This window comes from Cnephaeus nilssonii (genome assembly GCF_951640355.1).
Source record: "Cnephaeus nilssonii genome assembly, chromosome: 20".
NCBI lineage: Eukaryota > Metazoa > Chordata > Mammalia > Chiroptera > Vespertilionidae > Cnephaeus > Cnephaeus nilssonii.
Window position 1 is genome coordinate 47965488 of NC_137091.1, and position 24632 is coordinate 47990119.

General features: G+C 44.2%; 2 protein-coding genes across 9 annotated transcripts in view; both read left to right on the forward strand.

Annotated features, from left to right (window-relative positions):
• The first annotated feature begins 881 nt into the window (after positions 1-881).
• LOC307092384 (uncharacterized protein) overlaps positions 882-24632 on the forward strand; it is a 129569-nt gene continuing 105818 nt past the window's right edge. Inside the window, exons 1-5 of one of the 8 annotated variants that reach the window (XM_079759668.1) lie at positions 15943-16085; positions 17282-17494; positions 19155-19440; positions 22081-22193; positions 23050-23199. The gene's annotated coding sequence lies outside the window, so the exon portion shown is untranslated. Of the gene's footprint in view, positions 988-15942; positions 16086-17281; positions 17495-19154; positions 19441-22080; positions 23200-24632 lie in introns of those variants that run through there. The other 7 variants (XM_079759672.1, XM_079759674.1, XM_079759676.1 and 4 more) reach the window with 7 other exon arrangements.
• On the forward strand, positions 4733-10628 carry LOC307092387 (uncharacterized protein). Its single transcript, XM_079759683.1, has 3 exons — positions 4733-4975; positions 5717-5790; positions 6499-10628. The coding sequence occupies exons 1-3, from the start codon at positions 4933-4935 to the stop codon at positions 8833-8835; spliced, it is 2454 nt and encodes an 817-aa protein (XP_079615809.1). The 5' UTR covers positions 4733-4932; the 3' UTR covers positions 8836-10628.

A 24632-nucleotide genomic window follows, 5' to 3' on the forward strand; every position in this document is an offset into this window, starting at 1 on the left:
GGCTGATTTTGGTTTTAAATATATTGTGTGTAGTTCAGATTCTGAGCCCTGTATCATTTTCACTGTTTATTATACCTTGTAATATTCATTGTCATTTAGTATTATGAGGCGATCTCAGTGTGCACTTCGTAAGGATGTCAATGATCATCACAGTTGGAAGCTAGTTGTGTGAGTTAGTTTCATGTTGAGCACCTCTTTCCTTCCCTTCATGTGATTTTTGAATTAGTGTCTGTGAGCCACACAAAGGAGCTGTTCCCCTAAGTCCCTCTTGTCCATTCTCTGAAACTATTGAAGGATGGACGGGATTGAACTGCAACTTGGTTCTCTCAGGGCCCATCTATTCATGTTGAAGTCATTTGATGAGCATATTTCAGTAGGTAATTTTAGCCAAAGGCTTTAGCATGAAGACCTATTCTCTGTAATTTCCTGGGAAAGGGGGGAGGAATTCTTCCTGGGAAACCTACACATGTACAAGTTCCTGTTCAAAACTCTGACTCCCACTACCCAGAGGTCTCAGGTGTGCTGGGTCTGATGTGTGGTACCCAGGGCTACTGAAAACAGCTCTGAGAGAAGCTTGCAGGCCCCAGGAGGGAACTACTTAAAGATGCCCTGTCATGGGCCCCAGGGCAGGCATATTAAGAGGAGCTAAGGGGTATTCTGTTGGGTTTGGGGGTTCAGCAGAGCAGCACATGCTCTCATTGCTGTAGGAGTCTGTGGAAGTCTTTGGAAAGACAGACACATGAAGACAGAATAAAACCCCTCACGGTGTGGTCTCCATGTGGGAGCTCATTGTTCCTCTCCTGTGACCACGGACAGGAGGGGTGGCCTTTCCCTCATTTCCAGGTCCTTCTGACGGTGAGTGTGAGGTGAGCTGATGAGACGCTGTGCTGACGTCTTTGAAGGCAATTCTGTGACTCCTCAACATAGTGTCACCTGAGGAAACAACCCAGACCCCATCAGGACCAGGACCACATGGCTGCTTCTCAGGTAAAAGATGTGTCCTGGGTAAGAGGCTGTTTGGTTTTCCTTGAACATCTGTTGATATATTTCTCTTTCCCTTCCCACACCTGTGTCCCCTCTGCTGCCTGTTACACTCTGTCCTGTTACCCACAGCTGGCTGACTCAGTGCAGCTTCTCCCTCTGCTCTGTCATCCCTAAACCCTCCTTTTTGTCCCTGCATTCCCTCCCCAATTCTTTTACTCGAACCAGTCTCTCTAAAGTGTGTCCCCCTTTATTACCCCCACTTCTGTTTGCCAGGACCACTCTTTCTCTCAATCCCCTTCATCTCTCTGGGACTCTTACCTCTCCTCCATATTTCTGTACTTCTAATGTTCTTACTTTTCAAGCTTGTTTTCCTTTCCTTATTTCCTGTTTTCTTCTTTTTTAATTTTTGTTTATTTCAGAGAGGAAGGAAGAGGGAGAGAGAGAGAGAAACATCAATGATGAGAGAGTGTCATTGATTGACTGCCTCCTGCACAACCCCACTGGGGATCAAGCCCACAACCCGGGCATGTGCTCTTGACTGTAATGGAATCTGGGACCGTTTAGTCCACAGGCTGACGCTCTACCCACTGAGCCAAACCCAGTAGGGCTATTTCCTGTGTTGGTTTTTATTTTATTTTATTTTTTTTATTGATTTTTTACAGAGAGGAAAGGAGAGGGACAGAGAGCTAGAAACATCGATGAGAGAGAAACATCGACCAGCTGCCTCTTGCACACCCCCTACCGGGGATGTGCCTGCAACCAATGTACATGCCCTTGACCGGAATCGAAACTGGGACCTTTCAGTCCACAGACCGACGCTCTATCCACTGAGCCAAACCGGTTTCGGCAATTTCCTGTTTTGTTACGATAATCAGTGTCAGCAGTTTCTATATTTCTCTGTCTCTTTTTTAACGTATGTGTTTATTGAATTCAGAATGGATAAGAGAGGAGAGACAGACAGAACCATCAATGAGCAGAGAGAATCAGTGATCAGCTGCCTGCTGCATTCCCCCCACTGTGTACCCAGTGTGAAACCTGGAGTATGACCTGACCAGGAATGGAACCCTGCCCTCCTGGTTCAGAGGTCAACACTCTTGTCTCAGAGCATCACCAGCTTGGTATTCTCTCCTTTTTCCCAGAGCCTTCTCTGCCTTCATTTTATGCAGCCTCCCTAAGGTCAGGAAGCATTCCCACTTTAATTAATGACTTGCAACTCCCCAGAACATCCCTTTTGTGACAGATCCATCTGGGAAGGCAGCCATGTCTAACATTCCTAATGGGATGCGTTCAGAGGCTCTAGTATATTGAAGAAGGGAAATGTAGGTTTTAGGTTCAAGTGGCTGCAGCATCGGCTCTTGATCAGGGGTAAGAAAATGCACACTTTACTACTCAGAATTGCTCAGCAAGTTCTAAAAGAAGAATAAATAGCAAATAGAAGACACTTGCTCACTAGATTAGTACAAAGACTTCATAGTTAAATGTACTATTAGCTTACAGAACACAAGAGGTACCCGTGGACTGATACTTGCAAAAATTAATGATTATTTGTGATCATTTCCACATAATTATTTCTTTATTGAGGTATTTTTGGCAGTAATGTCATGGCAGTGGTGACCTGACCTTCTGAGTGTGTGCCTAAGTCACCTGATGGCCATTGTCTCAGTCCACCTGATGTTCCGGTGACACAGGTGCTCCCCTCACTATGGAGTTCATAGTCTCCCTTTCTCATGAACAAGGGTGTAGTAGTGATTTAATGAAAGTTGTGCAAAGACCATCACTTAACATCTGCTAATGTCCCTCTTCTTAGTTTGCATTTGCTTTTGAAAGGGACTTACTTTTATTTCCTACATATAATTGGCTTTTGCATGGGACTTTTAAATACCAGGACTTGATTCTTTAAATTTTTTTATATTCTCTACTCACATCTCGGACATACCCTACATCAGTTGTCGGCAAACTCATTAGTCAACAGAGCCAAATATCAACAGTACAACGATTGAAATTTCTTTTGAGAGCCAAATTTTTAAAGTTCAACTTCTTCTAACACCCCTTCTTCAAAATAGACTCACCCAGGCCGTGGTATTTTGTGGAAGAGCCACACTGAAGGGGCCAAAGAGCTGCATGTGGCTCACGAGCCGCGGTTTGACAACCACTGCCCTACATGATCACTTAGAAAGTTCTCCAAAGTGATATTATTAATGTATGTTCAGTTTCATTAAATTTCTACACTGTAGCTCTCCAGTATACATAAAACTTTTGAAACAAATGGACTAATAAAAATAACTAGTTCCCTGAGGGTGGTGTGGATCAGTGACGGAGGGTTTTATTGCTGGTCCAGGGCAAGTAGCACCTGAGTTCCTGTGGTAGACAGCCAATCCATGTGTCTCTTTTACATTGATGTCTTTCTTTTTCTCCCATTCTCCCCCTCTCTCCATCTCCCCCTTCCATCCTTTTGTTCCTCTACCTCCTTGCCTTCCACTCTCCAAAAGTCAGTGGAAAAAAATCTCCCCAGATGAGAATTTACAACCACACAAAGGAAACAATAGGTCTAACTTGTTTTATATCCTTATGTTTCTCTCCTTATTGTGTTTATACAAAACAAAGGGATCATGAACAAATAGATTCATGAGATTTACAGAATCACTAAACTATCTTGATTTCATAATTGTAAAATATGTGTCTCTGTGCCTTCAACTGTTAACATTATTTCAGCTATTTTTTCTTGTTTTCTCCTCAAGTGTTTTTTTATGGATTTCAGAGAGCAAGGGAGAGATAGAGAGATAGAAACGTCAGCAATGAGAGAGAATCATGGACTGGCTGCCTCCTGTACACTCCACAGGGGATTGAGCCTGCAATTTGGTCGTGTGTCCAGACCACATATCAAACCAGTGACATCTTTTGTCCATGGGTCAGCCCTCAACTACTGGGCCACACCAGCTGGACTAGGTAGAATAATCTTGTTCTAAGATTATTCATAGTAAATTTCCAATGAGGATTGTGGTTCCTATGTGTTATATTACGGGAGACCTGAATTCCATTAACAAAATTCCATTAACATCCAGTTCCAAGTTTTATATGAATTATTTCCTGTGTTTTTGTTTTCTGTGTATTGAGAAGTATGGGATATGACGCAGAAACATGGACATCACAAATCAAAAGTTAGCTTGTTACACGTGTGGAAACACAGGCTCCATCTCAGAACCTGGATCAGAATCTGTGTCTTTACAGAAGTTCATTTTGTTGTGGTCTGCTTCACACTTGAGAAGAAGTCCATATACTTCCAACCTACCATAATATTTCCATCTGAGAAATATACTCCTCTGACCCTGAATGATGCAGATACAGCACTCAGAAATCCATATGCCTGTATGCATGCCTTAGTTTTATTTTACTTTTTAAATTTATTTTTTCATTATATTTTTATTGATTTCAGTAAGGAAGGGAGAGAAATACACAAACATCAATGATGAGAGAAAATCATTGATCGGCTCCCTTCTGCACACTCCCTACTGGGGAAGCAGCCCGCAACCCAGGCATGTGTCCTTGACTGGAATCGAACCTGCGACTCCTCAGTTTGCAGGCAACACTCTTATCAACTGAGCCAAACTGACTACGTTCGTGCTGTAATTTTAAAGTTTTTTTTTTCCTGTAAAGTAAAATCTGCACCATGGATTTATGGACATATGTCAACCTCACTTGTCAGTGTTAGAAAACACATCAGAGAATGTTACTGGAGCAAAGGGATCTTATTTGGTGATTTAGGATACTCTCGTAGGTACATCCCTTTTCTAACACTGTTTTCATGTTGGGTGACATTGTGAACTCTTTCGGTGACCTCTGGGTAAATGTGTGTTTTTATTTCAGGGACTGTTGACTTTCGGGGATGTGGCCATAGATTTCTCTCAGGAGGAGTGGGAATGGCTGGACCCAGCTCAGCGGAAGTTGTACATGGATGTGATGTTGGAGAACTACAGCAACCTGGCCTCCCTGGGTGAGGATGACTCCTCCGGAGTTCCTACTCCACCCGCAGTCTTTCATTTCTTTTATTTTAACATCTCTAAGGGGCTGCTTCTTTCTGTGTTAGATACTTGCTCTCGAGGAACAAATCGGGCCATAGCTGGTTTTGCCCAGTGTATAGGCCTGAGGACGGAAAGGTCCCAGGTTAGATTCTGGTCATGGACCAATGCCTGGGTTGCTAACCGGTTTAGCTTGGTGGATAGAGCGTCAGTCTGCTGACTGAAAGGTCCCAGGTTCGATTCCGGTTGCGGGCATGTACATTGGTTGCAGGCACATCCCCAGTGGGGGGTGTGCAGGTGGCAGCTGGTCCATGTTTCTCTCTCATCGATATTTATTGCTCTCTATCCCTCTCCCTTTCTCTCTGTAAAAAATCAATAAAATATATTTAATTAAAAAAAAAAGATGCTTCAAAACAGAGAGATCATTGATCATTCACTTCTTTCATCTCTCTCTCTCCAGTGAAGAAACTGGGTGGTGGGAGTTTTTTCATAATATTGACATTGTGGTCCAGGTGGTTTGAGCAGATATGATTGGCAAATGTAAGCAAGTCTTTGTCCTTCTTTGATGTGCGTTTTTCTCATTGTTCCTATCCTTAGCTTTCCTTGAGTCTTTATCTGACTCTTGGAGTACTCAAAACGGTATTTGGCCTATAGTTGCTGGTTACTTCAAAGTGCACTCACCTGATTGTCAAAACTGTACATTTGTTTTCTTTCAGCTATGCAATCTGCAGATGACCAGGCCTTTATGCCAAATGCTGGAATACCAAATTTATTCTCTGAAATAATACTGGTAAGACATAAAAGATGTCACTTTGATAATGTATACTTAATGAAAGTCTTGGTATTTGGGGAATAGTGTGACGAGAAGAGAGAATATTAATATAAACAGAACTAATCTGGAACAGTTATCAGAATAAAATAGTTTTTACATAGTCTGTAGTGTAAATAATCATTTGAATTGTTTAAAAGGTTGGGTGGAATTAAACTTGCATGCAATCATTTCTAAAATGTAGAGATTTATACCAAAACTATAGAATTAACCTTTACTCTATTTGGCATTATTTTATAATATAAAAAACAAACATTTTTAATGATTTCACAGAATAAGGGAGAGGAGGACAGAGTCAAAAACATCAATTATGAGAGAGAATTATTCATTGGCTGCCTCCAGCATGCCTCCCACTGTGCACTGATCCTGCAATCAGGGCATGTGGCATGACCAGGAAGGAACCATCACCTACTTGTTCATAAGTTGAAGCTCAAACGCTGAGCCATGCTGGCTAGGCAGTTTGGCAATCTTTTAAACAAATATTTAACATTCCTCTAACAAGTAATGTATTCTTTTTATTTCTTGTCAATAAATTTAATAAATTATGAGAGCTTTTCTTATACAACCATCTTGGTTTAATGAGTATTACAAAATCGTTCTTATAAAACAAGTGTGCATGTTTAATGAATTTATAAATGTCACTAAAGGACTTCTATCTCCCATTATTAGCAGAGTATAGATTATGGAGATAGCAGTTATCAATGGAATGAACATCGGGAAAACCTTAAGCAAGAGTCATATCTTAATCATTGGATAAGCGAGCTTGCAGAGAACCATTATAAAAGTGGAGAAGTCTTCGACCAAATGTCCAGTCACAATATATGTCAGGTTATTCCTATTGTGAAGAAGACACACAAAGGAAATACATGTGTACAGTCTTTTCAGCAATTGTTAAATTACACCAAACAAGAGAATAATCATACTGGGGAGGAGGCTTATAAAAGGAATCCGTGTGGGAGAGTCTTCAGTCAAATATTCAATCTAAATAGACTGAACAAAATATCTAACCAAGGAAAACCTTATACATGTAAAGATTTTGGTAAAACATCTCATTGGCCTACAGATTATACTCTAAATCAGAGAATTTATACTGGAGAGACGCCTTACAAATGTAAAGCATGTGGCAAAGCCTTTAAATGTCATTCATCTCTTATTGCACATAAGGGAAGAATTCATACTATTGCAAAATTTTACAAACTCAGAGAAGATGAAAAAGGCTTTAGTCAGTCTTCAAGACATACTCAACATTATAGAAATTCTAAGGGAGAAAAGTCTTATAAATGCTCAGAATGTGACAAAGCCTTTAGCCAGCCCTATACCCTTAGTATTCATCAGAGAATTCATACTGGAGAGAAGCCTTATAAATGTAGAGAATGTGGCAAAGTATTCAGTGATTCCACAAAGCTTAATCGACACCAGATAGTTCACACTGGAGTGAAGCCTTATAAATGTAGAGAATGTGGCAAAGCATTCAGTGATTCCACAAAGCTTAATCGACATCAGATAGTTCACACTGGAGAGAAGCCTTACAAATGTAGAGAATGTGGCACAGCATTCAGTGATTCCACAAAGCTTAATCGACATCAGATAGTTCATACTGGAGAGAAGCCTTATCAATGTAGAGAATGTGGCAAAGCCTTTAGCCACTTCTCATCTCTTACTGATCATCAGAAAATTCACACTGGAGAGAAACCATATAAATGTAGAGAATGTGGCAAATCCTTTAGCAGATCCTCAAACCTTACAGTCCATCAGAGAGTTCATACTAGAGATAACCTTTATAAATGTACAGAATGTGACAAATTCTTTTGCAGAGCCTCAGAACTTATAAAGCATCAGAGAGTTCATACTGGAGAGAAGCCTTATATATGTACAGAATGTGGCAAGGCATTCAGTGAGTCCACAAAGCTTAATCAACATCAGAGAGTTCATACTGGAGAGAAGCCTTACGAATGTAGAGAATGTGGCCAAGCCTTTGGCCGATCCTCAGTCCTTGCTGATCATCAGAGAATTCACACGGGAGAGAAGCCTTATAAATGTAGAGAATGTGGTAAATCCTTTTGCAGATCCTCAAACCTTATCAAGCATAGGAAAGTTCATACTGGAGAGAAGCCTTATAAATGTACAGAATGTGAGAAATCCTTTGGCAGTTCCTCAGAACTTAAGAAGCATCAGAGAGTTCATACTGGAGAGAAGCCTTATCAATGTAGAGAATGTGGCAAAGCGTTCAGTGAATCCACAAAGCTTATTCGACATCAGATTGTTCACACTGAAAAGAAGTCGTACAAATGTAGAGAATGTGGCAAATCCTTTGGCAGATCCTCACACCTTACAGTCCATCAGAGAGTTCATACTAGAGATAACTGTTATAAATGTACAGAATGTGACAAATTCTTTTGCAGTGCCTCAGAACTTATAAAGCATCAGAGAGTTCATACTGGAGAGAAGCGTTATAAATGTACAGAATGTGGCAAATCGTTCACAACGTCCACAAATCTTAATCGACATCAGATAGTTCATACTGGAGAGAAGCCTTACAAATGTAGAGAATGTGGCAAAGCCTTTGGCAGATCCTCACACCTTGCTGATCATCAGAGAGTTCACACGGGAGAGAAGCCTTATAAATGTAGAGAATGTGGTAAATCCTTTTGCAGATCCTCAAACCTTATCAAGCATAGGAAAGTTCATACTGGAGAGAAGCCTTATAAATGTACAGAATGTGAGAAATCCTTTGGCAGTTCCTCAGAACTTAAGAAGCATCAGAGAGTTCATACTGGAGAGAAGCCTTATCAATGTAGAGAATGTGGCAAAGCGTTCAGTGAGTCCACAAAGCTTATTCGACATCAGATTGTTCATACTGAAGAGAAGCCGTTCAAATGTAGAGAATGTGGCAAATCCTTTGGCAGATCCTCAAACCTTACAAGCCATCAGAGAGTTCATACTAGAGATAACCTTATAAATGTACAGAATGTGAGATATCCTTACGCAGTTCCTCACAACTTATAAAGCATCAGAGAGTTTATACTGGAGAGAAGCCTTATCAGTGTAGAGAATGTGGCAAATCGTTCAGCGAGTCTACAAGGCTTAAAGACATCAGATTGTTAATACTGAAGAGAAACCGTACAAATGTAGAGAATGTGGCAAATCCTTTGGCCACTCATCAGAACTTACTAAGCATGAGAGAGTTCATACTGGAGAGAGGCCTTATAAATGTAGAGAATGCGGTAAATCCTTCAGCAGATCCTCAGTCCTTATCAAGCATAGGAAAGTTCTTACTGGCGAGAAGCCTTATAAATATATATAATGTGGCAAATCGTTTGGCAACTCCTCAGATCTTCCTACACATCACAGAGTTCATCCTAGAGAGAAGCTTTAAAAATATACAGAATGTCAGTAACCATTTGGTAGATCATCAAACCTTACTAAGCATCAGAGAGTTCAAACTGCAGAGAAGTCCTACAGATGTGTATAGTGTTAAGTCCTTGACCAGCAGTGAAAACTTACTGAATATCACAGAATGCATACTGAAAAGAAGCCTTATGAATGTGAAAAATGTAAAAAAGCTTTTAAGAGCCATTCACATATGACTTACCTTAGAGGCTTCCAAAGAAAAAGATAATACAAATGTAGAGAATGTACTGAAGTTTTTACCCACAGCTCTAAATTTACTGAACATCAGATTTTATAGTGGAGGGAAGGCTTACAATTGTTGAAAATGTGAGAAAGCCATTAGCCTGTGGTCATGTTTCCTGAAAATTTTACGAATCGTTCTAAAGAGAAAGAGCAAAAACAAAAAGTTATGCAAAGATTTAACCATGCTTTATCATTGAGAATGATAAAATCTTACAAATTCTGAGGCATATCTCAACGTGATATCTCATTTATATGTCATACAACCTCTGATAATTATTACTGTGGATCGAAGTTCAGGAGATATAAAGAATGTAACAAAGCTTACTCAGTATGCAAACCTTACCTTACATCAGAATTCATACTGGGGAGAAACAATACAAATGTAAACCATGTCCTAAAATCTTTAATCCGCAACTGTAGCTTATTTCTCACATTGGAATTCTAGAGGGAAACCTTAAAACTAAAGAATGTTGGAAATCCTATAGTTGGACCTACAGCCCCAGTCTTATCAGGAATTGTAATTGTGTCGAAATTCTACATTTATAATGTAGGAGGTAGGCCTTTTGTTTACAATATACAGTTTATAAAACGAGGAATGTGTGCCTTAAAGTGACTGTAAAGATGTAAAAACTTTATTTGAATATGTAATTGATTATGGCTTTTAAATTATCACTGAATTCACACTAAATAGGTAGTCAAAATGCCTTTCAGGTATTTCTACATCAGAATATTACACAGTGTACTCCAAACTTTAAATATAGTTAGGTGATATTTCTATACTTGAATATATCAAAAGAATTGATCTTTCCATATGTACAATTACTTAGAGTGTTATCCCATTTATATATTTTTATTGATTTTTTACGGAGAAGAAGGGAGAGGGAAACAGTTAGAAAATAAGCTGCCTTCTGCACATCCCGTACTGAGGATGTACCCACAACCAAGGTACATGCCCTTGACTGGGATCGAACCTGTGACCCTTCAGTCCGCAGGCCAACGCTCTATCCACTGAGCCAAATTGGTTAGGGCATGATGCTGCTCTGTTTTATTCCTGATGTGTGTGAGTGAAATCATGGGGTTGATTGTTTCTGCCATAAAGATCTGTGAGCTGTTGTATATTATATGGACTTCTTTTGTGTACACTTTACCATGGGATATTGGGTACATTGTAAGGCACACTATATTCTTCTATTAGAGAATAATCCTATTGAATAAATCTTTTAAAATAATTCTCGAGTTTTGTAAATTATGTCTTCAAAGTTACTTCCTTTTCTTTGCCTATTTATTGAGCTGAAAATGTTTTGAGGGCACATCAATTTGTGGTTATCACATTTAGGTGACCAGAACTACACTCACATCAGTGCTATCTGTGTAGCACTGATAAAGAGGGATATTGCAGTAGCAGTGACACTGATGTACCCAGGATACAGAATTGGCATGAGCTCTGCAGTTGGAGAGAGGACACCTTTCCTAGGCTGCATGCTGGCTGATCTCAGAAAAATTAATTCTATTTCTTTCATTTCCCCTTTCCTGTTCCTGTGGATTTTCTCGTTGTCCTCTAAGCTGCCATTCTTTTCGCAGTGCTATGACAACAGCATATAAAGCTATTCCTATCCCACATCAGCCCTTCAAAGCCCTGTAACTTCCACTTAGTAGTTTTTTTTTTAAATTTCTTTTTTTTTAAAATATATTTTATTGATTTATTACAGTGAGGAAGAGAGAGGGGTAGAGAGTTAGAAACATCGATGAGAGAGAAACATCGACCAGCTGCCTCTTGCACACCCCCTACTGGGGATGTGCCCAAAACAAAGGTACATGCCCTTGACCGGAATCGAACCTGGGACCCTTGAGTCCGCAGGCCAACGCTCTATCCACTGAGCCAAACCGGTTTCGGCCACTTAGTAGTTTTGAACTTAATAATACAATGACTGACAGTAGAATTTTATGAATATTTTTCTTTATTTTTATGAAGTAGGTAACCCACGATTTAGGTTCTCATGTTGACACCTATAATTTTTAATATAAATATGAAATTTTGGAATACCACAAATTGTCATCTGTGTACTTTATAATTGGAATGATTTTTCTTGTCCTGATTTTCATTGGAAACCTTAAGAATTTCTCATTGTTATCCTATTATCTTACTTATTGGGATGGAATTCAACCATGTTAAATAGTTTTTATTCTCACTTTCTTAATATATATATTATTTCAGAGAGAAAGGGGGAGTGAGAGAGAAACTTTAATGATGAGAGAATATCTGTTCTCTCTTGAATGTAGCCTAAACTTAGTCATTTTTTCTACAGGAACCCCAGAGACCATGGCAGCTTTGCGGTTAAAATCTATTTTATTATTTTGCAAAGTTGTTTTAATGTTTTATTTATTTATTTATTTTTTACAGAGAGGAAGGGAGAGGGATAGAGAGTTAGAAACATCGATGAGAGAGAAACATCGATCAGCTGCCTTCTGCGCACCCCCTACTGGGGATGTGCCTGCAACCAAGGTACATGCCTTTGACCGGAATCGAACCTGGGACCTCTCAGTCCGAAGGCCGACGCTCTATCCACTGAGCCAAACCGGTTTTGGCAACAAAGTTGTTTTATATACTAGAGGCCTGATGCACAAGATTTGTGCATGGAGCGGGGGTTCCCTTCACCCAACCTGCACCCTCTCCAATCAGGGACCCCTTTGGGGATGTGTGAGATAGGGACTGCGCCTGCAGTCAGACATCCCTATCACAATCTGGAACTTCTGGCTCCTAATTGCTCACCTGTCTACCTGCCTGATCACCCCCAACTGCCCTCCCCTGCAGGCTTGATCTTGCCCCCAGCTGCCCTCTGCTGGCCAATTTGGTTCTGAGTGGTCAGTTTTTATGCAGGTCAGAGTCAAAAGCTCTGCCTCCTAGGCAGCCATTGGCTCCCCACCACACCCACATTTGGTTCTGATTGGTTGGTTCCTATGCCAGTCAGCGTCTTTGGCCCTATTAACGGGGCCTGATTGTAAAGGCAGGGCTGATCAGCCGCCCCAATTGAGGCCTCGATTAAAATGGAGGCTCGGCTGCTGTTCAGACTGGGAGAGAAAGAGGGAGGCAAGTGCTGATCAAAAGGTGGCACAGATGCAATGGATCAGTCCCTGCTTCTCTCTTCAGGACTCTATCTGGCTCTGATTTGCAGCCCCCTCAGCAGTCAATGCTGGGGCACCGCGCCTGCAGCAGAAGGAGTCAGCTCTTGGTTACTGGTTGTTACGACCCAGGATTCACGCCCTGATCAGAGGTATGTCCATTGGCATTAGCTGTCCCTGGAGTGTTTGCCAAGCCATCACTGTAAGTTCCAGGAATAGCAGGCAAGCAGAGATTAAAATGAAAGCTGCACATTTGTTCTCCAGTGTACAGTGCTGATTTTGTACGAGGTGGTAATCATCAGTTTCTATGCTTGTGGCCACGCAAAGGACTGAGAAAATCATTGCAGAATCAAGATGTTCAATATTCTACTTTCTGACATACCCATGGGGCATTCATATGTATATGTATCTCCTGATATTTTGTGACTGGGACTCATCTGACCAGGGGCTTTATGAATTTGTCCTGTTACAGGACATATTATGGGACCCAGATCTTCCAAAGGATTCAATCCCATCTAGACAATAGTTCCATATTCTGGTACTGTTATGAGGAATGTTGTGGAGGTGAATTGTTACAAAATGCACGAGATCTTTGGTTTTTCACATGGCCATTAGGAAAATAGATGAGGAAGACACTGTCCCTTGGGATAGAGGGCATTCTGTCTTCAGTTTGTTCAGAATGCATATTCGTAGCAAAAAAAAAAAATAATGCATATTCTTCTGCATTGGGGTGAGAAGTTATAAGTCAAAGATTTCAACCTTTTTTTAAAATCACATGGCACACATGAACTAATTACTGAAATTCAGTAGTTCACCAAAATAAATATTTTACCAATCTTCCAAAAAACAAGGCTAATTTTCATCCATGCACACCGCACAGCTGTTACTATGTTGGCTGTTGTCACTTATTTCATTCAACAATCTATGTTTAATATAGTCTGTGCTGTCAGGTCCAGCCTGACGGGTTGAACCGGGCTGAGGTAGGGAGGTGGGACTGAGAAAAAAAAGAAAGGACAGCGGGAATCGGGAGGACTACAGGTCTTCGAGAGTCTGTAGCAAGTTTATTAACTACGCGATGCCTTTTATACACAAAACACTGAATAGGAGGTCTGTCAAGAGGAATGTCTTTGTTCCTCTTAATCACTAAGGGAGGGACAGAGCAGAAGGACAAATTCTTGGTACAGCAAATCTCAGTAAAATAGTTACAGACTTCTTGATAAGCCATGAAAGGCTGTTCTCATTCTACAAAGGTTGCTCTCATTCTACAGGTAACCGCCATCCAAACAAGTCTGGGAAAGCTGTGTGGGTAAGGGTCCCAGCCTTGCTAGCCCCTTCAGGTGCAAGGACGGCGTCAGTTTATACCTGGTCTCCAACACTGTGCTATTGACTAAATAGTCACTGTTGCTTGTTCTAAAAGTTCTTGCAGCACACCAGTTTGCCCGTGTGACACTCCGGCTTATAATCTCTGCAGTAAACATATAAAATTCTGTGGCAGGCAGGGATGGGGAGAAACATATGTAATGCATGAAAGAATAAAGAATTTAAATGAAAAAAAAACTGTAAAATCCGTCTTGTCTAATGAATCATTTGGAAACAATTTTTACTTAATGATTTATTTGGGACATCTATCCATTGATGTCAATGGGAAGTTAAAGTCCTCTCCTATGATGGAATTAATTAATTTGAGAATGCCAATAAGTATATACCTATCAATAGTCACATACAATATAAATGGTTTAACTGCGCCCTACCCGGTTTGGCTCAGTGGATAGAATGTCTGCCTGCAGACTTAAGGGTCCCAGGTTCGATTCTGGCCAAGGGCACATGCCCAGGTTATTGACTCAATCCCCCCAGTGGGGTAAGTGCAGGAGGCAGACAATCAATGATTCTCATCATTGATGTTTCTATCTCTGTTGCTCTCTCCCTTCCTCTCTGAAATCAATAAAAATATGTTTTAAAAAAATAAATGGTTTTACTGTTTCAAGAGAAGACATAGGGTAGCTGAATGGAGAACAAGGCCCTTGATATATGCTATTTACATGAGGCAAAGGCTGTTTTTTCCCATGGGTTCCTGAGAATTTGTGCACATTAATACATCACTTCATATGTAGTCTTTTTTCCTGGTTTGTATAGAGCTGCCAGGGCATCCAGATCAGTCCCCTAAGCTGTCCTTATTGACCAACCTGGCTTGTCGGGAGCGACCTCAGTTGACAAAGTCCTGAGAGGGCAGGTTTCACAAAGTGGCCTGCCTGTTCCCAAGGTTAGTCATACATCCTGCCAACCCTCTTAGGCTTAGAGACCCCTAAGCACAATAGTTAGTAATCACACATTCAGCCCCCTAAAGCTTAGTTAACCTTTAAGCACGGTTAATGTATAAGCGTAATTACCCTTTAGCAAGAAGCATGGCTAGATTATATGATGGTAAGGAATTTAGGTGGCGTCAGAGGTGTGTGTATAGGTATAGCCGTTGGGATCTTAGCCAAGATAAGGAGCTTTGTGTAAAGGTCAGTAGGAAACCTTAAACAAAGGGGTATAATCATGCTTACCACATTATAGGAATGATGTAATGTATGGAATGTAACTGACCCTGTATAAAAGTGTGGAGAAAAATAATCTCGGGATGGCAAGCAGGAAGTGCTTCCATTCTCCCAATCCCATCCTGTTTTCTGTCTGTCATTTCTCATCCTCACCCCCCTTGCAGGTGCTGTTCGACTGATGCCGGCAGGCTCCGGCACTGGCTGATAGTCCAGAGCCTATTTGCAGACATGTACCTTGGTTGCAGCCACATCCCCAGTAGAGAGTGTGCAGGAGGCAGGTGATTGAAGTTTTTCTCTCATCGGGTGTCCGCACTAAGTTCGGCATCAATATGGTGACCTCCGGGAGCGGGGGGGCCACCAGGTAGCCTAAGAAGGGGTGAACCGGCCCAGGTCGGAAACGGAGCAGGTCAAAGCTCCCCTGTTGATCAGTAGTGGGATCGCGCCTGTGAATAGCCACTGCACTCCAGCCGGGGCAACATAGCGAGACCCTGTCTCTAAAAAAATAAAATAAAATAAAATAAATAAATAAAGAAGTAAAATACCCGCCCTCTCTCTGCTCCTGTCTCTTCTCTCCCTGGTGAATCCTGTCACAGCCGCGTCACCAGCCAAACCCCAACAATGACGGGGGAACTCCCCCAGGAGGGGCTGTCCCTGTGGGAGGAGGTGAGGGACCCAGGGCTGCCCCCTCGCTCCCGCCCCGCCCTCCCTCCCTCTGTCCCCGCACAAGCCCCGCCCCCACCGCGGAGCCGCTCAGCTCAGGCGCTGGCCCCGCCCATCCCGCGGGGAGGCGCATGCGCAGTTCCTTGTAGACGGAAGCGGTTGTGGCGAGGAAGATGGCCGTTTTTTCTGGAGAGGTGTCTGTGCTTTAAAGCCGCTGCTCTCCGCCCCCTCCCCGCAGGGAAGGCTGAGGGCGCTGCGGGCGCTGAAGTCCGTGGTGAGGTCCACGCCCCGGAGCCCCTCACAGCGGTGAGTCCGGTCCCGGGCGGCTGCGCAGTGGAGGCGCCGCGTTCCTTTGGGGGAAACTGAGGCCCGGCCCGCGGTCTCTCCGCCTGTGGCTGTGGCCCCCGCCTGCCGCGTGGTTTTCCTGCCGAAAACCATCCCCGGGGCCGCCGGTCCCCCCGCGGGGCTGGGAGTCTGGGTCAGGGGGTTCCCGCCCTTTGCGCCCCTTCCCCGCCCGGCGCTTTCCGCCCACAGAGCCCGGATGGCTCTCGGCCTGGGGGTCTGCTCCCCGCCTTCCTAGGCCCCCCCATTAATAAGGGGTCTGAGTGCCCGGGGAGCACAGTGTCCATGGGGAGGGGCTCAGGGGGAAGAACGCGGTGTCCCCAGAAGAGGTGACCTGCCCGCAGGGAGGGCTTTGTGGGGGCGGTGACTGCGGGGGGCGGGGACCCGGGCTGGGGGGTCAGGAGGGGGAGGGAGAGAGACAGACACGTGGGAGGAGGAAGGGCGGTGAGGGGTCCACAGAGGGCCCATAGGGGTGTGGGAGGACTGGACGGCGATGGTGGGAGTGAGGGGGGAACTCGGGAAAGCAGCCTGAGGAGGAGGGAAGTGGGGAAATAGGGGGAGGGGAGCCCAGAGAGAGGAGGGGAGCTGAGAGGGAGAGGGTCCTGGTGAGCAGAAGTGGGGGCCGCACAGGAGGAGGCAGGTCAGACGGAGACACTGGTTCAGAGGAGAAGAGTTGGGGAGCGAGTGCAGGGACGGAAAGGGGGGCTTAGGGAGGAGGGAGCAGAGGGGAGCAGCGCGGAGTCCCCAGCTGTGGGGAGCAGGACAGACTGTAACGGGCAGCAGCGGGGACACGGGCGTGGGGAGGGACAGACGCGGACGTGTGTGGAGATGGAGCGATCAGAGACCAGGGGAAAGAGCACCGGAAGGGAAATAGGTTTCAGGAGGTTCATGGTCCAGGTGTAGGGACAGACAGAGAAAAGGGGGGAAAGAGCAGGGGAGGGGGGGACACAGGAAAGGACCACAGAGGAGAGAAAGGGAACAGGGAGACAGAGACAGATCCATGGACAGAAATACATGGTAATGGGAGGAGGGGAATCCTGATCTGGGTGAGGGGTGAACTGATGGGATGTTTATGATTAAGTTGTGATGTATCAGTTTGTGCCACACATAAATAAATATATGTAGATATAAATTTTAAAGTATATTTTTATTGATTTCAGATTCACAGGGTGAGGGATGGAGAAATAGAAACATCAATGACAAGAGACAATCATTGATCAGCTGCTTCCTGCAGGCTCCTCCCTGGGAATCAAACCTGTAACCTGGCCATATGCCCTGACTAGGAATGTAACCATGACCTCCTGCTTCACAGGTCCAATTGCAACCAGTGAGCATGCCCCCTTAAGCATGGCTTTATATAGTTAATTTAACAGGTGAATTTTTTTTTGTTATGCAGATTAAATCACACTTCTAAATCTCCAGTATATAAGACTTTGGAATCTATACTAATAAAAGGGTAATATGCTAATTATAACAGACATCTTCCAGAAGACCATCTGGACTCTTTCCGGACAAAATCACTGTGGCAGGGGCTGAGGCATAGGCGGTTAGGGGCGACCAGGCTGGCAGGGGAGGGACGTTAGCGGTGTCCAGACTGGCAGGGGAGGGCAGTTAGGGGTGACCAGGCCGTCTGGGGAGGGCAGTTAGAGGAGTGACCAGACTTGCAGAGGAGGGCAGTTAGGGGTGACCAGGCCGTCTGGGGAGGGCAGTTAGAGGAGTGACCAGACCGGCAGGGGAGGGCAGTTAGGGGGGTTCAGGCTGGCAGGGGAGGACAGTTAGAGGGATCCAGCCGACGGGAGGGCAGTTAGGAGTGACCAGACCGGCAGGGGAGGGCAGTTAGGGGGGTTCAGGCTGGCAGGGGAGGACAGTTAGAGGGATCCGGCCGACGGGAGGGCAGTTAGGAGTGACCAGACCGGCAGGGGAGGGCAGTTAGGGGCAACCAGGTGAGCAGGGGAGGGCAGTTTAGGGGCGACTATCCTAGCAGGGGAGGGCATTAAGGGGTAATCAGGTCAGCAGGGGAGGTTAGAGGGGACAAGGCCCACAGGAGAGGGCAGTTAGGGGGATCAGGCTGGAAGGGGAGGGCAGTTAGGGGAACAGGCTGTCAGGGGAGGACATTTAGGGGGATTAGGCCAGCAAGGGAGGGCAGTTAGGGGGATCAGGCCAGCAGGAGAGGGAAGTTATAGGGGATCAGGCTGGCAGGGGAGGGCAATTGGGGGGATCAAGCTGACAGGGGAGGGCAGTTAGGGGGATCAGGCCAGCAGGGGAAGGCAGTTAGGGGGATCAGGCCAGGAGGGGTGGGCAGTTAGTGGGATCAGGCAGGTAAGCAAAGTGGTTAGGGCAAACAGGCAGGTGTGCTGTTAGTAGCCAGAGGTCCCAGAATGTGAGAGGGATGACTGCCTGTTTAGGCTCGATCCTTGTGGGATATTCCCTGTGGGGTCCTGGATTGGAGAGGGTACAGGTGGGGTTTAACACCCCCCCCATTCCCGTACACAAATTTTATGCACCGGGCCTCTAGTTTTATAATAATTTGCTTCCAATTGCGACCCTTATTCACTCAGAGGGGAGAGACTTGTCTGTTGTTTATGCGCCCCTTATTTCCTGGGATGGCAATGAGGAGGTGACCTGAATCTGTCACCACCTGATACCTTTTCAAGGAATATTAGACGCCTTACCTTTGTTGCTGTGTTTTGTGGGGTTTGTGTGCGTGCGTGTGCTTCCATGGATTTACTTTTTCTATGTCTGACACTTAATTTATCATTTAAAAATGTCCTGAGATAAATCCTCTGGGGCTTCTCAGATTCCCTGAGGAGCTTTAAGAAATGCCCGCAGGGGCACTTTCCCCCATGGAGGTGGACAGCTGCTCTGGGTGGGGCATCATTGGTTACTGAGGGGCCCCAGGTGATTGGACGGTGAGGACAGGATTAGCAGGATGCCTTTGTGAGAGTGGGGAGTAGGCTTTGTTCAGGGGAGGTAAGGGGGGGCTCTGTTTGGTTTGGGGGGTCAGGACAGCAGCTCATGTTCTCATTTCTGTAGGAGTTTGTGGATGTCTTTGGGAGGAGAGACACAGGAAGACATACACTCAACAACTCCCAGTGTGGTCTCCATGTGGGAGCTCATTGTTCCTGACTCTCCTGTGACCACGGACAGGAGGGGTGGCCTTTTCTGCATTTTCAGGTCCTTCTGACGGTGGGTGTGAGGTGAGCTGATGAGACGCTGTGCTGACGTCTTTGAAGGCACATTCTGTGACTCCTCAGCATAGTGTCACCTGAGGAAACAACCCAGACCCCATCAGGACCAGGACCACATGGCTGCTTCTCAGGTGAAAGATGTGTCCTGGGTCACAGGCTGTGTTTGCCTTTCCTCTGACATCTGGTGATTTATTTCTCTATTTCTGATGTTCTTGCCTTTGCAAGTTGTTTTTCTTTCCTTTTTTCATTACTTTTTTTTCATCATATTCATTGTCAAGATTTTCTATATTTCTCTATTGTTTTTCTTTTTTTTTTTCCCTTTTTTTCTCCCTCTTTTTAAAAATTTCTTTTACTGATTTCACAATGGAAAGGAGAAGGAGACAGAGACAGAAACATCAGTCAGGAAAGAGAATCATTGATCAGCTGCTTCCTGCATACCCCCCACTGGGGATCCATTCTGAAACCTGCAGTGTGCCCTGACCAGGAACCCAACCCTGCCCTCCTGGTTCATAGGTCAGCCATCTACCTCTCAGCCACACTGGCCGGGGTATAATTCTCTCCTTTGTCCCAGAGCATCCTCTGCATTCATTTCATGCAGCCTCCTCAGGTTAGGAAGCATTCCTACCTGTAATTAGTGACTTTTAACTACACAAAACATCCCTTTTGTTGCCCTGACCGGTTTGGCTCAGTGGATAGAGTGTCGGACTGTGGACTGAAGGGTCCCAGGTTCGATTCCAGTCAAGGGCATGTACCTTGGTTGCAGGCACATACCCAGTAGGGAGTGTGCAGGAGGCAGCTGATCGATGTTTCTCTCTCATTGATGTTTCTAACTCTCTATCCCTCCCCCTTCCTCTCTATAAAAAAGCAATAAAATATATTAAAATAAATATATATATATTTAAAAAGAAAACATCCCTTTTGCGAGAAATCAAACTTGTAGGGCAGCCATTTCTAACATCCCTACTGGGATGGGTCAGAGGCTCAGGTATCAGTGAAGAACACAAGTGTAGGTGTTAGGTTCAAGTAGCTGCAGCATCAGCTCTAGGTCACGGGTAAAAAGATGCACTTGTGCCCTAGCTGGTTTGGCTCAGTGGATAGAGCGTTGTACTTCGGACTGGAACGTCCCTAGTTCCATTGTGGTCAAGGGCACATGATCGGGTTGCAGAGTCGATCCCCAGTAGGGGGCGTGCAGGAGGCAGCCAATCAATGATCCTCTCATCATTGATGTTTCTATCTGTCCCATTTCCTTCCTCTTTGAAACCGATAAAAAATAAATATATATAAAAAAAGATGATGCACATCTTACTGCTTAGAATAGCTTAGAAAGTTCTGAAAAGAAGGGTGACTAGAAGAAACTTGCTCACGTGATTAGTACAAAAAACTTGGTATTGAAATGTACCAGTAGCTTATAGAACATGAGAGGTACACGTGGATTGATACTTGTAAAAATTAGTATTTATTTGTGATCATTTTCACATAATTATTTCCTTATTGATGTATCTTTGCCAGGAATGTCAGCAGTGGTGACCTGGCCTTTCCTGTGCCTCAGTCACCTGATGCCCTTGTCCCGTCCACGGGATGTTCACGTGGCAGAGGTGCTCCCCTCTCTGTAGAGTTGATGGCCTCCCTTTCTCTGTACGAAAGGGTTAGTAGGGCTTTGTTGAGAGATGTGCAAAGGCCGTCACATGGCACCAGGAAACGCCCTGCTTCTTACTTTCTATTTGCTTTGGAAAATAGACACCTTGCTTTTCTTTCCTACAGATCATTGGCTTTTCTCATAGGCCTTTAACCAATCAGGCCGTGTTCCTGTAATATTCCTTATATTCTATACTCATGTCACGGACATAATGTACATGATCACTTTTTGGATATTCTGGAATGTTTACAAGAATCATATGAACATATCTTCAATTCAGTTAAATTTCTTTAATTGTAGCTTTCCACTAATGATATACAGAAATTTTTCAACAAATGAGTGCCTAAGAAACAATAGGTCTAATTTGTTTTCTATTATGATGTGAATTCCTCACCTTATTTTGTTTATAATACTCAAAGGGTATTATTCACAAATAAATTCATGAAATTTATGAAATCACAAAATAATCTTGATTTCATTGACATGACAATTCTGTTTTCTATCTCTTTTATATTGTACACTAGAGGCCCGATGCACAAAATTCTTGCACCGGGGGTGATGGGGATGCGGGTTGTTTCTCAGCCCGGCATGCACCCTCTCACATTCCTGGAGCCCCAGGATCAAATCGCCCCAAAGAGGTAGGCCCTGCCCACCCAGCTAGGACTCCACGACGGCTCCCCCTCCCTACAGAGGGAAGCCCCCCCCCCCCCCACCTGCCTTAGCCAGCTGGTCGGTGGTCTGGGCCTTCCACTTAAGCTTTCAGGCAACCTTGGTGCCCCGCAGTTGATCAATTGCCCCGTCGGCCAGTGGCCTGTTCCTCCCACAAGGGCGATCATGGGACGATAGCCGGGCCCCTGACCAATCACATCGCACCCGCCTTGGCTCACCTGGCCCTAGTGTGTGTCATATTGTGGTTGTCTGGAGTCCACATGTTCCTTCTCTTCCTTTGTTCTTTCGGTCAATTTGCATATTACCCTTTTATTATTGTAGATCTCATAGGTGTGTCTGTCTCTACATACAATATTAACATTATTTGAGGTATTTTTTTCTTCCTTGCTTAACCTGTCTTTATTCTTCTCAGTTACAGAATCTGCTGTGAATATTCATGAGGTTTCTTTATTTTTTTTAATTGTAGGGATGACAGAGGAGAGGGAGAAGCAGCACTGAGTCACCAGCTGTGGGAAACAGGACAGACAGACTGCAACAGGGACAGCAGAGGGGACCTGAAGTTGTAAGAGAAAGACCCAGGTGTGTACGTAGATGGGAGCAATCAGAGGCCAGGAGAAAGAACAACTGAAGGTGAAATTGGTTTCAGGACTGTCATGGTGCAGGTGTAGGGACAGAAATAGAGAAAAGGGAAAAAAGAGCAGGGGAGAGAGAGGCAGAACATAGGAAAAGTCCAGTCAGCCTGGTTTAGTGCAGTGGTTCTCAACCTTCCTCATGCCATGACCCTTTAATACAGTTCCTCATGTTGTGGTGACCCCAACCATAAAATTATTTTCGTTGCTACTTCATCTGTAATTTTGCTACTGTTATGAATCGTAATGTAAATATCTGTGTTTTCCGATGGTCTTAGGTGACCCCTGTGAAAGGGTCGTTCAACCCCCAAAGGGGTCGCGACCCACAGGTTGGGAATCGCTGGTTTAGTGGTTGAAGGTGGACCTATGAACCAGAAGGTAACTGTTCGATTCCTGGTCTGGTTTTTTACTTAGTCCCCACTGGGGGGCTTGCAGGAGGCAGTCTCTCTCATCATTGATGTGTCTATCTCTCCTCTCCCTTCCTGCCTGAAATCAATAAAATATATATTAAAACATAAACAAAAAATACAGGAAAAGACAACATTGGAGAGAAAGGGAACAGGGAGACAGAGACAGACCCATAGACAGAAATACATGGCAGTGGGAGGAGGGAGCCCTGATCTGGGTGAGGGGTGAGCTGATGGGTGTGGATGGTTACGTTGTGATACATCAGCTTGTGGCTTTATATGTTGAATTTAACAAGTGAATTGTTTAAACAGATTTGAATAAGAATTACAGATATCAAATTTATAAAGCTTATGAATGTTTTATAATTATTTGACCCATTTGCAACCTCAATCACACAGAGGGAGAGACTGGTATGTTCCTGATGGGCCCCTTGTTATGTCCTGGGAATGCAAGAAGAAGGTGACCTGGGACAAGATATGACTGAGTCTGATGTTTTATGAAGGAATATTAAAAGCACTGGATCTTTTTTTACATGATATTTAATTCATGTAAGTAGTCGGTAACTTCTGAAATTATCGTTGGTAACATTTTACAAGCACCTCTTATCATTCTTTTGTTAATATAAGGCAGTCTCTCCCTTTTTAAAGCTTTAAACCTATAAATCATTACATTAACAGAAACAACCTCGTTGTTTTTTTTTGTTTGTTTGTTTTTTTATTGACTTCAGAGAGGAAGGAAGAGGTAGAGAGAGATAGAAACATCCATGATGAGAGAGAATCATGGATCAGCTGCCTTCAACAAGTCCCTCCCTAGATATCGAGCCCACAACCTGGGAATGTGCCCTTGACAGGAATGGAACCTGGGACCTTTCAGTTCGCAGGCCGACGCTCTATGCACTGAGCCAATGCTCTATCCACTGAGCCGAGCCGCCTAGGGCTTGTTTTTGGTTTTAAATATATTGTGTGTAGTTCAGATTCTGAGCCCTGCATCTTTCTACTGTTTATCATATGTGGAAACTTCCATTGGGACTTAATAATATGAGGTGATCTCAGCGTGCACTTGGTAAGGATGTCAATGGTCTTCACAGTCGGGAGCTAGTTGTGTGATTCGGTCTAATGTTCGGCACCTCTTTGCTTCCCTTCATGTGATTTGTTGAATTGGTGTCCATGAGCCACAAAGGAGCTGTTCCCCTAAGTCCCTCCTGTCCATTCTCTCAAAATATTGAAGGATGGACTGGATTGACCTGGAAACTGGTTCCCAGAGCCCATCTATTCATGGTGAAGTCATTTGATGAGCATATTTCAATAGCTAACTTTCCCCAAAGGCTTTACCATGAAGGTCTGTTCTCTGTAATTCCCTGGAACAAGAGGAAGGATATATGCCTAGCAAACTTGCAGGTGCACAAGTTCCTGATTCAACCCCTCCCACTACTCAGAGGTCTCAGGTGAGCTGGGTCTGATGTCTGTGCCCAGCGCTACTGAAAACATTTCTGAGGGAGCCTCACAGGCCCCAGGAGGGAACTAGTTAAAGATGCCGTGACATGGCCCCAGGACAGGCTTTTTTCAGGGGAGGTAATGGTGTTGTGTTGGGTTTGGGCACACAGTCGAGCAGCCCATGTTCTCACTGCTATAGGAGTTTGTGGAAGTCTTTGGAAGGACAGACACATGAAGACAGAATAAAACCCCTCCCAGTGTGGTCTCCATGTGGGAGCTCCTTGTTCCTGACTCTCCTGTGACCACGGACAGGAGGGGTTTTCTTTTCCTCATTTCCAGGTCCTTCTGACTGAGTGTGAGGTGAGCTAATTGAGACGCTGTGCTGACGTCTTTGAAGGCACATTCTGTGACTCCTCAACATAGTGTCACCTGAGGAAACAACCCAGACCCCATCAGGACCAGGACCACATGGCTGCTTCTCAGGTAAAAGATGTGTCCTGGGTCAGAGGCTATTTTTGCTTTTTCTTGAACATCTGTTGATATATTTT

Excerpts from the sequence above, each read along its gene's own strand:
- LOC307092387 (XM_079759683.1), top strand. The coding sequence starts at position 4,933 with ATGGATGTGATGTTGGAGAACTACAGCAACCTGGCCTCCCTGG. Across the intron at positions 4,976-5,716 it reads CAGCAACCTGGCCTCCCTGG|CTATGCAATCTGCAGATGAC; the intron begins GTGAGGATGACT and ends GTTTTCTTTCAG. Across the intron at positions 5,791-6,498 it reads TATTCTCTGAAATAATACTG|CAGAGTATAGATTATGGAGA; the intron begins GTAAGACATAAA and ends TCCCATTATTAG.